Raw genomic sequence first — 18553 nt, 5'->3', positions numbered from 1 at the left:
ATATCCTCCACGGGGGCTCTGCCAGGGGAAGAGATCTGAGACAGGGACACCAGGCAAACAGAGACTCCCAGGACATCTCAGCTGGGGGGACACAGCCCCTCCCCAAGAGGGGTCAGATCCCACTGACCACAGCCATGGACTCTCCCTCCCTCTCTCCTCCAGCCCCCTTCTTTCAGGGGGCCATACTCCTCCCATCCTCAACTTCCCATGAGGTCTCACAGCCCCCTCCACAGGGGGCCATATGCCTCTGCCTCCATCTTCACCACTGAATCCTGTATCCTTCTCTCCCAGCCCCTCCATGGCACCCCACCCCCTTGCACCTCTCCGTCCCTGACCCCCCCATACCCTTTTCGTTCAGTGAGCCAGTTTAGAGACCAGGCCCATCTCCGTAGACACAAGCAGTGCTGGGCCTCAGCTCCCATTGGTGTCTAGGCCAAATGTTACCCTGCACTCAGGCTTCTCTGCTCAGCCCCATGGGGATGGGGCAGTCCTGGGTCTCAGACTCTGGTGGGGATGGTTATTATCCCTGCAAACGCACTCTCTCGCCGTGGATGGCCCCTCTCCTGTTCCCATTCTCCCTGGACTTTCCAGGAGCCCAGCCAGCCGTGGAAATCCAAAGCTGGGTCGTCAAGCCTGACACCTTCCCCAAACACCTTCCAGCTCCAACCCCCCATCACCCCGTCACTGAGTCCCACCGGGCTGCCTCTACCAGCGTGCCACCCAAGGGTGCTCCCCTTGCTGTGGTGCAGGTCTTGAGCCAGCTGCCCCAAGACGACTGGATTGCAGGACACTTGTTAACCAGCACATGGAGTTCAGAGCCGCACACGCGTCCTGAGTCACTGCACCTCCCCCAGGCCTGCTGCTAGGAAAACAAAGAGCCCGCACCTCACTCTCACTCGCCCCACACTGCTTTCCTTCCCCCTCCTCTGTTCACTCACTTTCTAGACCACTTTCAAATTCCCTCCTCTCCTCTCAGCCCGGTCAGACTGGGCCGCAGCCTGAGGCTGCCATGCCAAGCCATAGGCTTCATGAGCATCCCAGGCAAGTGGCGGAAGCCCGAGCACCTGACTGGCTATGGTCACTGCACCACGGCACCGGCAGTACCAGCTGGCGAGAGCTCCTTGGGCCAGCACCGACATCGGGAACTGCAGCTCCGTCAAACCCCAAACATTTCCCGGAAGCTGGTCGATTCTCACACAATTCTTTATGAGAGAAAGTCAAAAGGAATCATTCCAACTCTCTCCTTTTCATTGGATAGCAGAGAAACATTTCACTCTGACCAGGCAAAAATGTCTGGGTTTGAGATCATCCGACTTTCCTTCATTTTGACTTTTATATTACATTGAAATATCACATTTCATCCTATTTCTGTTTCATTGGTTTAATTAAAAATACATAGAATGTATTATATTTAATAGGCTTGCATAACATAAAAGTCAAAATAAAAGGAATCGACTTGAAATTAAAAAAATTCTTTTGAGAACCATTGAAATGCTTAAGATTTTCATTCCATGGTAAATTTTGTTTTTTTATTTCGATTCAGATTGAAGATTTTTTTCAGAATTTCCCAAAAACAGTCATAACAATGTCCAGCTGCTCTCTGGAGCGGGCTGGACAGTACCTAGCGTGGCTTTTCCATCTCTGTAATATTATGCGTGTTACCATAGTACATAGGGGCCCATCATGGGCCAGGACCTCACCATGGTAGGAACTGTATAAACACAGTATGTGTCATTGCTTGCAGCAGCCAGTCCAGCTCTGTGCTCATCAGTCCCCTGGGAATCTCATTAACAACCCACCGTCCCCTCCCTACTTACAAGAGAGAGGGCTGAGTGGTTCATCCCGGAGAACCTGCCCATTCTTTTGTCCTCAGAGCCCCTATTTCTGATCCTTGGAGGACACTGGTCCCCATGACCACTAGCACTGACCCCGAGACACCTACCGTACTATACCTGGTGTGCATGGCGGGCCATGTTCTGCAACAAGCAGGATTCCCTCTGGGCTTCCTTCAGCCCCTACTCCCTGGACATTCCTCCTTGGAAGGTCCATTTCCCAACACCTTTCATATCTACAGGGATCTCCCTCTGCTATCCCTCCCTCCTTATCTGTCTGTCTGTCCATCCTCGCTGAGACGCGGGGTTGTACAAATGCCTCTGAATCTGCCTGCATGTCCCCTTCAACCCTTCCATCTCCTCCTGGCTTCTGCCCAACAAATCCCATCATATCTGTCCAAGGCTGGCACAGAAAGCTTTACCCTGCTGTCCCACCCAAAGCTGGACCTGGGAGAGGTATAATGTCCTAGAGAGGCTGGCACAGCCTTGAGGTTTCAGGTCCCCTGCCCAGCCCCTACAAGATGTTGTGGTAGGGTACAGAGGCTGTAAACAGACACAAGAGATTGATGGAGAATTCCCCAGTGACGGCACTTCATAGGTATGTCCCAGGCCACCCTATACTGATGGCCCCGCCACAACCCCTCCATGCAAGTCCCAACACCAGGATATATCAGGTGAGGACACGCTACAGGGCAGTCTGTGCTGTTGTGGAGCAACCTACCGGCACTCTCAGGAGGCTGCTGTAAATTAGAGGTCCTGGCTGCACTGATCTCTGCCCAGGGCACCAGCAGCCTCTAGACAGCTCCAAATCGCCAGGTGCATGGCTGCCTTACAGCGCAACACAGCAGGCAAAGCCCCTCCAGGAGCTTCCTGGGAGCCACTTTACTGCCTGGGGCCCCAGAGACTCCCCCAGGGTTCTGCTCTGGCCCTGCCCCACACTTGCCTGGCCCCTGCACTGGGGCGTGCGGGGGCCTATGACCCAACACAGTGCCTGCCCTGAGGGTACTCCAGGGACTGGCCTTTCCTGTTCAAAGATGGAGGCTGATCACGCAGACCCAAAAGGGCCCGTTCTGATCCCAGGCCAGAGTTGTCGCAGAGATTCAGGGAGTTTAAGGCCTGCCCGCTGCCCCTCCCCTCCCTTCCCCGCTGGGAGGAGACGCAACCCCCACCCCGCAGCAAGCGCATTAGGATGCACCTTTCCCTTCACAATCCCCTCCGCCATATCTATAATTGATCTCGGAGAAACCCCGTCCTGACACCGATTGCCAAGATGCTATCGGGGCCGTAATGGGATTTTTATATTTAGCTTGGACAAGGGACGGCTCTGTTGGCTGCAATGAAATGTTTCAATAACTGTGTCTGCCCGGGAGCCAATCCGAGCCCCCTGGCTGCACTGGCTCTTTTCACTCCTTTTCACAGGCTCGCACGCTTTTCTTCCTCCCTCCCGTTATCGCAACAGCTTCCTTGGCTCTCTCTCCCCCACCATCCATCCTGCTCCTGGGCCTGGGAGTTCCCCTGTCAGTACATTACACAGCTGCAAAACTTTACTTCTCTCTCCAACCACACTGCCACGTTCCCTTCCCACACCTCCACCCTGGCCTGCATCCTGTTAACACCCCAGCTACTACCATCATCTCCAAGTCTGCCAGAGAGAAGCATTCCCTTTCCAGCAGCCTCTGAGCCGGCACTAGGGTGACCAGACGAGAGGAAGAAAATATCGAGACACATGGGGGGGAGGGCAGGGGTCCGCCGGCAGAGAAAAAAAAAAGTCGAATGCTGCCATAGGAGCAAAAACCAGCGCTGCCGGCGCAGGAAAAAAAAAAGGGCGAGTGCTGCTGGCGGAGCAAAATATCGGGACATGGGACGAACACTAAATATCGGGACGTCTGGTCACCCTAGCCAGCACCGTGGTGGCTGACCCTGGGACATGTCTACGCTACAGCCACATCAGCGGCACAGCTACGGCGCTGCTGTGGTGTCGCTGGAGCACACTTCCCACATCAACAGAAGCGGGGGTTCCACTGATGTCGGTAACCTACCTCCCCAAGAGGCAGTACCTAAGTTGATAGAAGAATCCTTCTGTTGACCTAACCACATCTACACCGAGGGTTAGGTCGACCCAACTACAGCACGCAGCTAGGTTGGTCTAATTTTTCAGTGTCGAGCAGGCCTGAACGTGGGTAGGAGAGAGCAAGGACATGGGCCTGCAGAAGGAGAGAAAAGCCTCATTTCCCCAGGTGCAGAGGCAGTATCACAGAGATGTTGTGCTCCAGTCACGGTACAAGCAGGGTATATGGCAGCTGCTGCACGTGGTCCCTCTGCACGGGGCACTGTGGGGTGGGCAAAGAGCAGGCAGGAGGGGACAGGCCAGAAAGTTATGACATCCTAGAGATTCTGCAAACACAACAATGGCCCACAGATGGCTGCCGTATCCTGCACCAGGACTGAAATGAGCCCCGGACCAGGGAGCATAATTGCCTCTACTCTGGCTTAGGCAGGGATGGATTCTCCTGACCGTCCCTTTTCTAACAGGAATATTGGTCTCCAGGCCCTGCTCCATTGGTAAGTCACCGTGTCCCTTCGGCACGGCCCTGTGACCAATTTCTTTCATAGTGACCGCTAGCTTAGTGAGTCAGACGTTCATCGATTCCCAGGCCAGAAGGAACCACTGTGATCATCTAGTCTGACCTCCGCTATAACACCGGCCAGAGACTCGCCTCCAAGTAATTCCTAGAGCAGATCTGTGAGAAAAACATCCACTCTTCATTTTCAGTGATGGAAAATCTACCACAGCCCCTGATAAATTGTTCCACTAGCTAATTACCCTAACTGTCAAAAATCTACACTAGGAGGGTGGTGAAGCACTGGAATGGGTTACCTAGGGAGGTGGTGGAATCTCCTTCCTTAGAGGTTTTTAAAGCCCAGCTTGACAAAGCCCTGGCTGGGATGATTTAGTTGGGTTTGGTCCTGCTTTGAGCAGGGGGTTGGACTAGATACCTCCTGAGGTCTCTTCCAACCCCAATCTTCTATGATGATTCCATGATACGCCTTATTTCCAGTCTGAATTTGTCTAGTTTCAAACGTTCAGTCATTGGATCATGTCAGACCTTCCTCTGCAAGACTGAGTGGCCGATTATTAAATATTTGTTCCCCAGGTAGCTACTTACGGACTGTGATCAAGTCACCCCTTAACATTATTTTAGTTAAGCTAAATAGATGGAGCTCCTTGAGTCTATCAGGATGAGGCAGGTTTTCTAATCCTTTAATCATTCTCTTGCCTCTCCTCTGAACCCTCTCCAGTCTATCCTCATGCTTCTTCAACTGAGGACACCAGAACTGGGCACAGGATTCCTGCAGCGGTCGCAGCAGTGCCATGTACAGAGGTGAAATAACCTCTCTGCTCCTACTCGAGATTCCCCTGTTTATGCATCCCCGGGATCCCAATAGCCCTTTTGGCCACAGTGTCACACCGGGTGCTCATGTTCGGCTGATTATCCACCGCCCGCAAAAGCTTTTTAGAGACACTGCTGGCCAGGCTAGAGTCCCTCATCGCGGACGTACGGCCTACACACTTTGTTCCTAGATGTAACATTTACATGTAGTGTCAGGCTAATTTACCAAGCGATCCAGATCGCTCTGAATCAGTGACCTGTCCTCTTTGGTATTTAACACCCCCACACACACACTTTTTGAGTCATCTGCAGACTATCAGTGATGATTTTGTTTTCTTCCAGAACACTGATAAAAATTTTAAGTAATGTAGGACTAAGAACAGATCCCCGGATCCCACGAGAAACCCACCTGTTCAATTATGACAATCACATTTTGAGACCAATCAGTTAGCCAGCTTTGAACCCCTTTGATGTGCGCCAGGATACTCTCATCTCTCTCTAGGTTTTTAAATCAAAATGTCACACGGTACCAAGTCAAACACCTCACAGAAGCCTAAGTCTATTACACCAGCGCTGTCACCTTTACTCCCTGGCTGGGCTGCAGGCAGCACTCTGGAGGGGCTGGTGGAAACAGACAAGGGAGCACCCAGTGGGGTGACCCACCGTGGTTCCACCTGGTCACCAAAGCAATCGGATGGAGTTTGGCACAATACAATGACCGAGGCGGCTCCAGACCCCAGCACGCCAAGCACGTGCTTGGGGCGGCATGCCGCAGAGGGCGTTCTGCCGGTCGGGCGGCAGGCGGCTCCAGTGGACCTCCCGCAGGCGTGTCTGTGGAGGGTTCGGTGGAGCCGCGGGACCAGCGGACCCTCCGCAGGCACGCCTGTGGGAGGTCCACCGGAGCCCCGGGACCGGTGACCGGCAGAGCGCCTCCTGCGGCATGCCGCCCTGCTTGGGGCGGCAAAATGTCTAGAGTCACCCCTGACAATGACACTCTGCACTCTTCCTCTGTACATCTGCTCCTCCACCAAAACCCCTTACCCTGCCCTGTAGCTGCCCCCCCAGCTCCACACACAACTCTGCTGATGCCTCAGTCCTCAGCTGCAGACAAAGCAGGGTTCTACCCTGAGGACCAGGATGTAGAATGTTCCCATTAACTGATGATTTAATCCAGACATGCCCTAAGTGATTAACCAGAGAACCAGCCCTTCAATGACCACAGCCGACAGAGAACAGAAAAAACATGACTCACACTTAATCTGTTACCGCAGAAAAACAACCAGATTCAAATCCCTGACGCCTCCAGCCAGGCATCAGAACACACCCACCCCTACCTGCAGCACATGACTCGGGTTCCTTTAGAAGGAGCTGTGAACAGCAAGACACGGGGCTCCGTCTGACCACTGGGAAGACCAAAGTGACCCCGAGTCCATTTCTGGGCCCTTCCTGCCACCCCCCAGGACTGTGAAGGGTACAGCTGCTCCAGCCAGAACCCTCAGCAAAGCCCAGTGGAAATCACGCTGATTCAGCTGTATTCCAGTCGCAGTGCAGCCCCTCTCCAACGCCCGGCAGAAGGGGCTAATCATGGAGTTCTCAGGGATAAACAAAGTGCCAGCGGAGAGCGAGGGAGGGTCATGCTAGCTGGGACCTCGAGGGAGAGTTCTCCTGGCTGCTGAGCAGGGAGTGGGACTGGCAGACCTTGACTTTCTGTGCCTGCAGGAGGCTCTGGCCCTGGTAGTCTCTCCTGTGCTTGTATCTCTCTGGTTCGCCCAGGGCCTGCCTATCTGCTGAGGAATCTGTGATTCCCCCCAGAGTCTCCAGGCAATTGCAAGTGAAACTTTATCTCCAAGAAGCAGCAGCTAAGATGGGAACTGGCACCATGAGTGTGAGAGGGCCTGAAGAGATGGGAGGGAGGGGGGCAGTGGAACTGGGGGAGGAGGCTGGAAGACCAGCCGAGTTGCAGGTGAGCAAGCAAAAGTTCTTCATTCCTGGGAGACCCTCTTCTGCTGCTCTCCCTTCCCTGCCACAGTAGCCACTCCTAGCAGTACCTCTGTTAGACACTGCTCTGTAATTTGGACATCCTGTTACAATCTAAAAATAATCCCTTGGATCACAATTCTCCCTAAGAATGGACTCCCCTTCAGGCCCTGCTGCTGCAGGGAGGGACTCTGCCCACCTATCCCTTCGCCACCTGTTCTGCTTGGCTAGCGTAATCCTGCCCTGCAAAGCTAAGGGCTCCCGGCATCCTTGAGTTGCCTGACCCACGGGTGCTGCAATCAGGCAATGCACCAGTCGGGGGCGAGCCTTCCACTTGGCATTTCCCAGGTGAAGTGCAGATTGGCTGGAAGATCAGCCTGCCTGGAACATGCCCTGTCTGTGTGTGCGCGCGTCCCTCAAATGGCTCGGGAGTGCAAGGGTGGGTCAGCCTGGCCACGGTACACACCAGCGGGCACCCAGACCCGGGCACAAATGGGCAGACTCGCTCAGAAAGACAGGAGCGCACATGTCTGAGCAGAAGCTTAGCGAGAAGGAGCATGCGTTCACGGTGCCCCCAGGCACATGGACAGGCAGCCCAAGCAGGCTATGAACAGGGACCATAGTGATGGGAAATCAGCAAACGACAGAGAGAGGTGTATGGAGATCAGCCAGCCAGATCCATGTTTAGAACCAATGGCAGCTCTCCCAGGGCTCACGAAGAGCCTGCAGAATGAATGGAAGGGACTGGAGGGTGCTGCCCAGTGCAGGCGAGAGCAGGCAAAGCTCCCATGACGAGCCGCACACACCCACTGCTGCAGCCCTCACAGCGAGGCCCATCTGTTGATCTAGGCAGAGTGTGCTCCCTCGGGCCTTTGTTTGGGTTGTTCCCCTATTGTTCCCCTCCATGGCTGCGGAGGGCACTGTCAGGTTGACAGAACTGCAGATTAAAGCTACAAATCCTAATTCCTCACCCTGAGCAATGCCCACAGAGCCCAGGTTCTCCCACCTGCCTCCAATGACAGGAACCGGGGCCCACAATCTCTCCTGCAAATCCTAGTCACCGAGAGTTTGCCAAAGAGCCACTGCCCGGCAGGCAGGTGCTGGGAATGGCTGATGGAGCAATGGAGCAGGAAGCTGGGGAGGGAGCAGCCAAAGGATACGTGCTGCAGTCAGACTTGCTGCTACTGCAGGGACGGGACAAAGCCACTGTGCAGTGTAGGTTTGCTGACAACATGTGAAAGAATCTGTGCCAGCCAACTTCCCTCTGCCTGCAGGAGAAGCAGCATTCGGAGGCACCTCCAAGAGCTAGGGGGCTGTGCCCTATGTGCCCTGGCCTGGTGCAATCACAGGTTCCCACGCTAAGGACGCAGCATCCTAACAAAAGCAAAGAGAAATGGTTACCTCTGCAGACAGTCCCGTTCTCCACCGATTCGTAGCCAGCCTTGCACATGCACCGTCCAATGGGCACCAGCCACTCCCCGTCCCCATTGCAGTACAGCTTGATGGGGACATCCACCTCCTCTGCATTGGTAATGCAGGACCCCCTGGCCGCCACCAGCGAAGTGCTCTCTGCTCCCGAGAGCGTCTCCTGAAACACGGCCCCGTTCTGGATCACTCGGGGGCACTTGCGGTAGAAGACCCGGACAGCGATTAAGGACATGCAGCCCCCATAGTCCTGGAACGCCAGATAGAATCCGTTCTTGGAGACCGGCCCGAAGCTGCGCACCTCGGTGTTGATCTTCATCACGCGGCCACCCAGGTCCACCTGGGAGAAGCTCTCATCAGCCGCGATGGTGTCCACCTTTGCCCAGGGGTTCTCCATCCAGTTGGGAAAGGTCTTGGTGGCCGAGTCAAAGTCAGATTCGAAGTAGTAGAGATTGAAGGTCTCCTTGCAGGAGCCGGGAACGTTGGGGATGCTGCTGCAGTCCCGGACGGAAAATTTCATCTCCACGTGAATGCGGTGAGCTCCTCTCCTCCGTATGTACTTGGTCCGCAGCCAGTTGTTCTGATTGGACTCAAAGACATTGCACACCTGGTACGTCCGGATCGTGTTCATGTTCTCGTCGTATCCGCTCACCTCTTCCCACTGTGGATGGGACACAGAGTCACTGGGCTGCATTACATTTACATTCACTGGCAGTCAGCTTGAGCCCGTTTACATACCTGGTGGGGGCCCTGCCTCCCCCTCATCCCCTGACAGGCAAAGGCTCAGGCTGCATGGGGAAGAGGAGAAGCCACTTTCAATGTGGAGTCAGCTGCATCAGTACAAACTGCGCTGCACCAGGGTCAGTCGTATCTACACTAGGGCTCTGCCTAGGGGCAGCCACCCCAGAGTCTAATGCCCTCCCAGTCTCCATGCTCCCTGAGCCAGGGCACACGCCTCAAACACTTCACGCTCATCGCATGCGCCACGCAGGCAGGTGCTGGGAATGGCTGATACAGCGAAGGAGGGAGCTGGGGAGGGAGCAGCCGAAGGATACATAGTGGTGCACTACCCTGCCACCGCAGGGAGAGGACAAAGCCACCACACAGGCTAGGGGCTCTATTCTCCCGGGTGGTTACTTAGTTTCCACTCGTGTTAGTGGGAGATACTGATACTGCACTGATTGGCAGAGGAGACTCCTTGAGGGTCATTAAAGTACCTACATGTGTCTAGCACAGCCTGGGTTCTGTTGGAAGGGCTCTCACCTCCCGGCCCGTTCCACTGTCACAGGGGGAGGGTTACTTGACATTTTAAAAAGTAAATTGCAAAGAAAACCATGAAGGACCAGGGTCTCCATCACCTTCCCCCCGAGCCGTCCCTCACAGCTGGGCAGAGGGACTGAATGACAGCGATTCACCACTGCACTGCTATGACTGACAACCCAAAGAAGGGCAATGGAGTCGGACTCCAGGGGTGAAATCCTGCCTCCACTGCAGTGAATGGCAAAACTCCATTGACTGCAGGGTATTTGTGCCTTTCCGTGCTCCTTTATGATGGAGGCAGATGTCTCGGAAATTTACTGTGTGTTTCCATATTTTTTCTCCAAGTAAAATGCCGTCTCAGCTCCGCAGCTCCCTGTCTGTGCTGGGGGCCTGGTGAATAACCTCATCCAGAGCTCTGCCGCCTGTCCCCACCCCGAGATGGGACGGATGCGGAGTTGTAGGAGCCACTGCACCAACCCAGCACTGCGCTTTGCATGGTCTGGAGAGAAAACTGGGGCTGTAACATCATTGTCTACTTTCCTTTTCTGACGCTGAGTGCGAGAACGTGCACGCGCTGTGCCAGGCGCTGCATCAGCAGGGACCGTGCAGACCAAAGGCCTCTGTTCCACACAGAACAGACACCAAGGGGGCAGCGCAAGCTCCCACTCCGCCTGCAACCTTGGCCTGAAGCCTGGGGTCAACCGTGGAATTTGGGCTCCGGGGCCCATTGCTTCCTCAAGGCTTCCAGAAAGGGTTCCGTTAATGCCACGCTCCTAGAACGGGGATACTAGGAACTAGCCTGAGACCTGTCGGTTCATTTTACACAAGGCATCAGCCTGGGCTGGACTCAACCACCAGCCAAGAAGTGAGACACTCCAGAGCCCCCGACTAATCCCTGGCCCAACAGTACAGCCAATAAGAGCAGCATGTGATGGCTGCTCTCTTGGCCAGCACACGGGCTGAACTGGGGACCTCCAAAACTAAACACAGCCTGAACTAAAGAGCCAAGCTTCCTGGCTCGGGCTGTAACAGCTTCCTGTCCTCTGAGGACTCCCCAAGGGGACCCTGGAACACACACACCAGCGGGTTACAATGACAGGTTTTAGGAGGCCCCGTGCCCCAGGAGGTGGGCTCTGCTAAAGGAATGAGCTGCCCCGCCAGCCCCTCTTTTCCACTGGCATATCGGTGCAGTATTTCCTTCTCGCCCGCAGCCCCGCTCTGCCGGGAAAGGCAGCCTGAGCCTTTGCAGGATCTACCCATGGGGCAGGGGGCATCTTACAGCCCATTCTGGCACAGCCTTCCCTGAACAGCCTGCAGAACACGGATGGGGGAGAGCAGGCCTCCACCCCTTTCTGCAGAGACAAGAACTAGTGAGCCTAGCAGAGGAGCCTCGCCATTCCTGACGAGGAGAGGGGGCTGCCCTGCTCACCTCCAGGCGGCACGGCCAGCCGGGCCAGGCATGTGGTTGTTGTAGCTTCACTCTCTGCTGACTGGGAGACCATCACCTGGGAAGCTGAAACAGATCCCACCCCAGCCCGCACCCACCATCCACCTGCCCCCCACATGGGCTTTGGCCTTCTCAGGATGGTGAACATCACTCACTCTCCCTCTGGGACACACGGCCCTGTTTCAGCATCCAGATTGGACCCGTGTGAATAGGGTTTGCTGCCCAGCACCATGCTCTGTTCCCAGGAGATGGAAGGGGGGGGGGGGCGCGCCTGGCATTCTGGGCGCTGTGTGGTGGGGCCGCGGCAGGGATGTGAATCCCATCTGCGAGCAGGTCACGTCTTTACCAGGATCCTCTCCAGCAGAGGCCTGTTAATGGCCCAGCCTCGCAGTATCTCCCCCACTGGTCCCACCATGATTACAAACGTGGCAGACATTCCACGGGAACGGGAATCTGCTTTCTCAGGAGTTCCTAACTTGGAGGTAAAATCCTTTTCCAGGCTGAACCTTGGCCGGGAGCAGCACAAGGCAGTGAGTGTCTTTGGAAATGCCAAGCAGCACACTCGGCTTGGAGTGCAGCAAGAGGGGGAATCTGGTAGGCACTGGTGACAAAATCCCAGCCGGCTGGACTGGCGGATCCATAAGCCTGCTCACTGAGAAGCCAAACAGCTTCCCATGGACATGAACCGTGATGTGTTGGGCAGAAGCCTCCCTGTGAACAGGGCTGCCTTACCCAGCACAAGGCACTAGCCAGAGCTCCCAGTGTGCCTCTCATCATTCCCAGAGCAGACCCCTCCACCGCCTACCGCCAGCAGAAATTCAATGCTAACTCTCAGAGAGCCGCCAGAGTGAAGTGTAGGGAGAGTCCAAATTACCTCACTGAACCTCCTCGGACGTGCGCTCCACTTAGAGACCCGAGTGCCCAGGCCGCTACTGGGTGTTACTCAGTACTTCCTCCAGCAACCTCCCATTGCTCCGAGCGAACAGGGCGTCACCACTGGCAGATCTGGCCCACAGTGACTGGCTTCCTCGGTGCTCATTCCCTGGGACCGCAGCACTTATTGCCACTGTCCCTTAGGAGAGGGGAACGGCGGGACCCTTCGGCAGCTACCTCCAGGAGCTGAGCTGCTCCCTGACCAGACAGAGAAGCCAGGCCAGTTTCACTTGCTGTTCTCAGCCAGTTCACGACGGGCGCTGGGCCCGCAGCGGGTTGTTTGGGTTCAGTGTTCCTGGCCTTTTCCAGCCCAGATAACTGACACTGCCACATTTTGACAATTGGCAGCCAATGGGAATTCGGCTCCTAATCACACAGATGCTTTTTAAAGTGTTACCCCATTTCAAACATTTTCAAAATCTCAGAATTCAGGAATGGGGAGGGGGGAGTGTTTGCCATCTGCTTATTTTGGTTTTGGCCCTGTTTCAGTGAATCGCTTTTTGTAAACAGTAACATCCAGGATTGCTAATCAGCCCCAATCTGAGGCCTACCCCAGCCCATGGATGCAGGGGCCCACGTCCCGAGGAGAACAGAGAACTCACCCCTGAGGGAGGATGCACTGTCCAGCCCAGCTCTGCCGTCGCCGTGGTGGAGTCCATTAGCGTTTCTGCGGGGAGATTACAAGAAAGAGCCGTCAAGGGGCGATAACTGGGAAGCAACAGTAGGCAGCTCCGAGTGAGCAGCACAGCAGAGTCCGGACCAGGAGAGCCAGTCACGCACCCCAGGAAGGCCTCCAGTCATGGCTCAGGGCAGGAGCCTTAACAAGCAGATTGGGGCAGAAACCAGCTATGATCCTGGGCAGTGAGCAGCCCTGCCCCAGGTTAGCTTCTTGTCTCTTCACGTACCACCGATGACCCACTCCAGAGCTGGGGTTCCGCTAGCTCTCAACAAGGAGGGGGGCCCATGCTCCGCTAGGGCGAGATCCACGGAGAGCCTGCCCTTTGCCTCCAGGGGGCACTGGATCCGGCCCTTGGCACCAAGCCCGGCCCCAGCTCAGCTCGTGCACTGGGGAGAATTCTCCAGGGGCACGGGGAGCTGGTCTGCAGTCCCTCCCTTAGGCTGGTAACGGGCTGATCCATGGAGGGGCAGACAGAGGCCACTCAAGACAATCTGGCGCGTTAGGCAAAACTTCAGTGTGCTGCACCTCTCTGCCTAGGCCTAGGGCAGCTGGTCACGATCATAGAATCATAGAATCTCAGGGTTGGAAGGGACCTCAGGAGGTATCTAGTCCAACCCCCTGCTCAAAGCAGGACCAAACCCAACTAAATCATCCCAGCCAGGGCTTTGTCAAGCCTGACCTTAAAAACCTCTAAGGAAGGAGATTCCACCACCTCCCTAGGTAACCCATTCCAGTGCTTCACCACCCTACTAGTGAAAAAGTTTTTCCTAATGTCCAACCTAAACCTCCCCCTCTGCAACTTGAGACCATTACTCCTTGTTCTGTCATCTTCTACCACTGAGAACAGTCTAGATCTTTGGAACCCCCCTTCAGGTAGTTGAAAGCAGCTATCAAATCCCCCCTCATTCTTCTCTTCTGCAGGCTAAACAATCTCAGTTCCCTCAGCCTCTCCTCATAAGTCATGTGCTCCAGCCCCCTAATCATTTTTGTTGCCCTCCGCTGGACTCTCTCTAATCTATCCACATCCTTCTTGTAGTGTGGGGCCCAAAACTGGACACAGTACTCCAAATGAGGCCTCACCAGTGCTGAATAGAGGGGAATGATCACTTCCCTCGATCTGCTGGAAATGCCCCTACTTATACAACCCAAAATGCCATTAGCCTTCTTGGCAACAAGGGCACACTATTGACTCATATTCAGCTTTTCGTCCACCATAACCCCTAGGTCCTTTTCTGCAGAACTGCTGCCCAGCCATTCGGTCCCTAGTCTGTAGCAGTGCATGGGATTCTTCCGTCCTAAGTGCAGGACTCTGCACTTGTCCTTGTCCTTGTTGAACCTCATCATATTTCTTTTGGCCCAATCCTCTAATTTGTCTAGGTCCCTCTGTATCCTATCCCTACCCTCCAGCGTATCAACCACTCCTCCCAGTTTAGTGTCATCTGCAAACTTGCTAAGGGTGCAGTCCACACCATCCTCCAGATTGTTAATGAAGATATTGAACAAAACCGGCCCCAGCACCGACCCTTGGGACACTCCACTTGATACCAGCTGCCAACTAGACATGGAACCATTGATCACTACCCGTTGAGCCCGACCATCTAGCCAGTTTTCTATCCACCTTACCGTCCATTCATCCAGCCCAGACTTCTTTAACTTGCTGGCAAGAATACTGTGGAAGACTGTATCAAAAGCTTTGCTAAAGTCCAGAAATAGCACATCCACTGCTTTCCCCTCATCCACAGAGCCGGTTATCTCATCATAGAAGGCAATTAGGTTAGTCAGGCATGACTTGCCCTTGGTGAATCCATGCTGACTGTTCCTGATCACTTTCCCCTCCTTTAAGTGGTTCAGAATTGATTCCTTGAGGACCTGTTCCATGATTTTTCCAGGGACTGAGGTGAGACTGACTGGCCTGTAGTTCCTGGATCTTCCTTCTTCCTTTTTAAAGATGGGCACTACATTAGCTTTTTCCAGTCATCCGGGACCTCCCTGATCGCCATGATTTTTCAAAGATAATGGCCAATGGCTCTGCAATCTCATCGGCCAACTCCTTTAGCACCCTTGGATGCAGCGCATCCGGCCCCATGGACTTGTGCTCGTCCAGCTTTCCTAAATAGTCCCGAACTACTTCTTTCTCCACAGAGAGCTGGTCACCTCCTCCCCATACCGTGCTGCAGAGTGCAGCTGTCTGGGAGCTGACCTTGTCTGTGAAGACAGAGGCAAAAAAAGCATTGAGTACACTAGCTTTCTCCACATCCTCCGTCACTAGGTTCCCTCCCTCATTCAGCAAGGGGCCCACACTTTCCTTGACTTTCTTCTTGTTGCTAACATACCTGAAGAAACCCTTCTTGTTACTCCTAACATCTCCGGCTAGCTGCAACTCCAAGTGTGATTTGGCCTTCCTAATTTCACACCTGCATGCCTGAGCAATACTTTTATACTCCTCCCTGGTTATTTGTCCAATCTTCCACTTCTTGTAAGCTGTTTTTTTGTGTTTAAGACAAGCAAGGATTTTCACTGTTAAGCCAAGCTGGTCGCCTGCCATATTTACTTTTCTTCCTACACATCGGGATGGTTTGTTCCTGCAACCTCAATAAGGATTCTTTAAAATACAGCCAGCTTCCCTCGACTCCTTTCCCCGTCATGTTATTCTCCCAGGGGACCTTGCCCATCAGTTCCCTGAGGGAGTCGAAGTCTGCTTTTCTGAAGTCCAGGGTCTCTGTTCTACTGCTCTCCTTTCTTCCTTGTACGATGGAGGGGGAGCCACACCAAATTCAAGTGAGTGGTGTTGTGACCTGGCGCACGGGGTCGCAATACCACACGGATTTGGCCTAGCTGCTCTCTGTCATGACAGAGGGGCAGCCGGGCCAAATCTGCAGCCCTAGGCAGCTGCCTAGTCTACCTAAGGCGAGAGCAGCCCCTGGTGGTAGCCCCCCCCACCCCCCACCCTACCCCTTCCCTGGTCTGCCTAAGCTCCACGTAGGAAGCGCTGAAGTAGCTGGGTTCAGCAGTGGTACTGTGCTGCCAATCCTGCCCGCCTGCGTAGAGGAACGCGTCCATTCTGCACTGGGGTCGGCATTTGTCCCTAAGTGCCACGCGTGCACAAGCAGCGGCAGCAGTCTGAGCCGTCGGGGTGCTCAGGCTCGGCTTGGAGAGCCCCGGCATTGGTCCATCTCTGAGGACGGCCCTGCCAACCTTGCCTCACCCACAATCTGTACCTAGCAGGGGGCGGCAGCCCAGCCATTTCACACCGTCCATGGGTGAAATCTGCTCCTCCAGGGGTGGGTTTCCCCCTTTAAAAATATATAATTCTAATGAAATACATGGCAGCAGCTCGGAAACGGCAGTTCAGGAGCTGCAGCCCAGCGAGCGGTAATAGAGGCTCCTCTGCTTAAAGAGCTGCTGAAACGTAAAAGCATACGACGTTTTGCCACCATTTTGCATGGTAAGAATAATGGTCAGCAGCGCTGCCAAAAAGCACATTGTATTGCACAGGGAAAACACCTGATTTAAGGATTTAAACGGCATTAAACTTTACACTAACATTAAGGCTGATTTTCCAGGCCGTATGGGCCCCGAAGGCTTTAGGTCAGATGATGTTCCAGCCAGTCAGGACTGAGAATAAAATAGACCATGTTTTATAGACAGTGCAGGTAGCACTGATGGCCATTAAGGCTGCCAGATACTGTCCATTGTAAGATCCTTCTTTCAGTTTCTTATAAATTTGCCAGCATGTAACCATTCAGTCTGAAATTTTCCTTGCCAGGTGTCAGCCTCAGATGTTCTGGAAAGTTTCAGATAAAACTGTCCAGCCATTTCTCTGAACAAAATTAGGAAAAATACATTGTTTTGCCCATGTTAACAATAGCCACACCAAGCCTGGGGGTGGGTACTGCTGCAGCGTACACAGGAGCTTTCACAGTGCCCCCCCGGGCTGCAGGGGTGGGGAGCTGGAAACTGAAGACCCCCACATCCCACTCCACGTTCTCCCACCCCCTGCACTCTGCCACATGGTCAGTCCCGTGCCTGGGCCCCCCGCCCCCATCCACCACAAAGGGCTGAGCATGGTAACAGCAGGGAGGGCTGGATTTGGGGCTGCTGAGGGGTGACACAGGTCACGGGGTTTCTACCATCTCAGCCTTTCATTCAGGGATTGATTTACTTTTAAACACAGAATCCCTTTGATTTTTGCTTCTTCGTGTTTAGGAATAGGCCAGGCCCAGGAATGCTTGGCCGCCTGGGCGATGGAACCACACAGCACGGGCTCTGTTAACCCGCACACAGTGCACAACATGGGCCAGGTGAGCCCCAAAGGCAAGGGCAGGGGACGGGCTGGCAGCGCAAACACTGCCAGGTATGCAGTGGGCCGGTAGGGAAGACAGAGGAATCAGAGGCTGTGACCCTGGAGGGGCCCTGCTGGAGAGATGCTCCCGGTTAGCAGTGTGGAAGCATGCAGGCTCCCTCCAGGCAGCCTAGTGAGGACACATGCAGTCAGACCCAGTGAGGGTGAGTGGGGGCCCAGGCCCACAGAGCTGGGCTAACTGGGCTGCACTGGGGGATCCAGATACCACGCTGCTGCCATTTGCCGCTGGAAGTGTTACCGGATGAGCATGCCACCTACCACAGGCACCCACAGAAAAAAAAACAGTGGGTGCTCCGTACCCATCAGCCACAGCTGTTTGGCAACTTGGGGGAGGACAGAGAGCAACGAGCAGGGGCCTCATGGGGGGGCGGAATGGGGGCAGGAAGAGGCGGGGCAAGTGTTGGGCCTCAGGGGTGGGAGTGGAGTGGGGGCGGGGCCTCGGGCATACCCCCGTGGGGACAAGTAAAATGCAGGGCCTATGCCACATACACGATATAATCTTATTCTTCAAGTTTTGTTCTTGACCATTTCTCCTTAATACCTTTTGTAGGAGCGAGCCAGCAATCCTCACACACCGCTGTATTAGCGCTGACAAGATACCTTACAATACTGGCAACGGAACTGCATCTAGTCACCCCAGCGTATAAGCAGGACTTAAAACCCACAATGAGCTAGGTTCCTGATGAGACAGCACTGACAATGATTTCTCCTTTGGAGGAGTCCTCTCATTAGCGTAGCTATGAGTCGCTGTGTTTGCTCTTGGCCTGTGTGCTTAGGGTTTACACTGTCTTTCTGTGTCGTGCTCGACTTTCACACTAAAATGTATTGGAAAAAATATGTTAACTGTTATTTCTAAACAAATTTCCTCCACCTTCAAAGCCCACACGGAAGGCTGGGTTCAGGGAAAGTCTGATGCTTCCACAGAAGACCGTATCTTAACTAGCGAGCAGCCTTCTCTGAAACGGCTGCCCAAAGGGTGCTTGTTTGCAGAAAGCTCTAATTGCCTGAAAACAGGCTTGGGATGAAAATACCTCCTGACCCCAATGAGAGCATCCCAGACAGTCCCATGTGAGAGTGTGTGACGGAGAGTCTGGCTAACGCTGCACTGAGGGCTGCGGTTATAGCAGGGATTAGATCCCTTTCCTAGGTCTGAGTAACGTGCGGCGCACACGCAGGGTGCATCTTCGGGGACGCTCCAAGTCAAGCTGTTGAGGCGTTTAGGAGTTGGATGCCGTTACACATGAA

The 18553-nt window shown here is 54.3% G+C and overlaps 1 protein-coding gene and 1 long non-coding RNA gene across 10 annotated transcripts in view; one reads left to right on the top strand and one right to left on the bottom strand.

Annotated features, from left to right (window-relative positions):
* The window catches only part of EPHB2 (EPH receptor B2), a 254352-nt gene that overhangs the window by 156731 nt on the left and 79068 nt on the right, over positions 1 to 18553 (bottom strand). For all 8 annotated transcript variants that reach the window (XR_005590322.1, XM_039508880.1, XM_039508882.1 and 5 more), the window contains exons 2-3: positions 12869 to 12933; positions 8603 to 9287 (exon numbers count right to left, since the gene is read on the bottom strand). Coding sequence is in view for 7 of the 8 variants with exons in the window: in XM_039508880.1 (XP_039364814.1) it covers positions 8603 to 9287; positions 12869 to 12933 (750 nt within the window). In the remaining variant the exon portion in view is untranslated. The remainder of the gene's footprint in view (positions 1 to 8602; positions 9288 to 12868; positions 12934 to 18553) is intronic.
* LOC120387771 lies at positions 4310 to 18002 on the top strand. 2 transcript variants are annotated; one of them, XR_005590324.1, is made up of 3 exons: positions 4310 to 4394; positions 17152 to 17246; positions 17859 to 18002. It is a non-coding gene; the product is annotated as an uncharacterized LOC120387771 (long non-coding RNA). The 2 variants fall into 2 exon arrangements; XR_005590325.1 differs by lacking the exon at positions 4310 to 4394 and adding an exon at positions 13068 to 13146.

This window comes from Mauremys reevesii, linkage group 21 (assembly GCF_016161935.1).
Source record: "Mauremys reevesii isolate NIE-2019 linkage group 21, ASM1616193v1, whole genome shotgun sequence".
Classification (NCBI taxonomy): Eukaryota; Metazoa; Chordata; order Testudines; family Geoemydidae; genus Mauremys; species Mauremys reevesii.
This window is presented reverse-complemented; position numbering and strand designations above follow the sequence as displayed.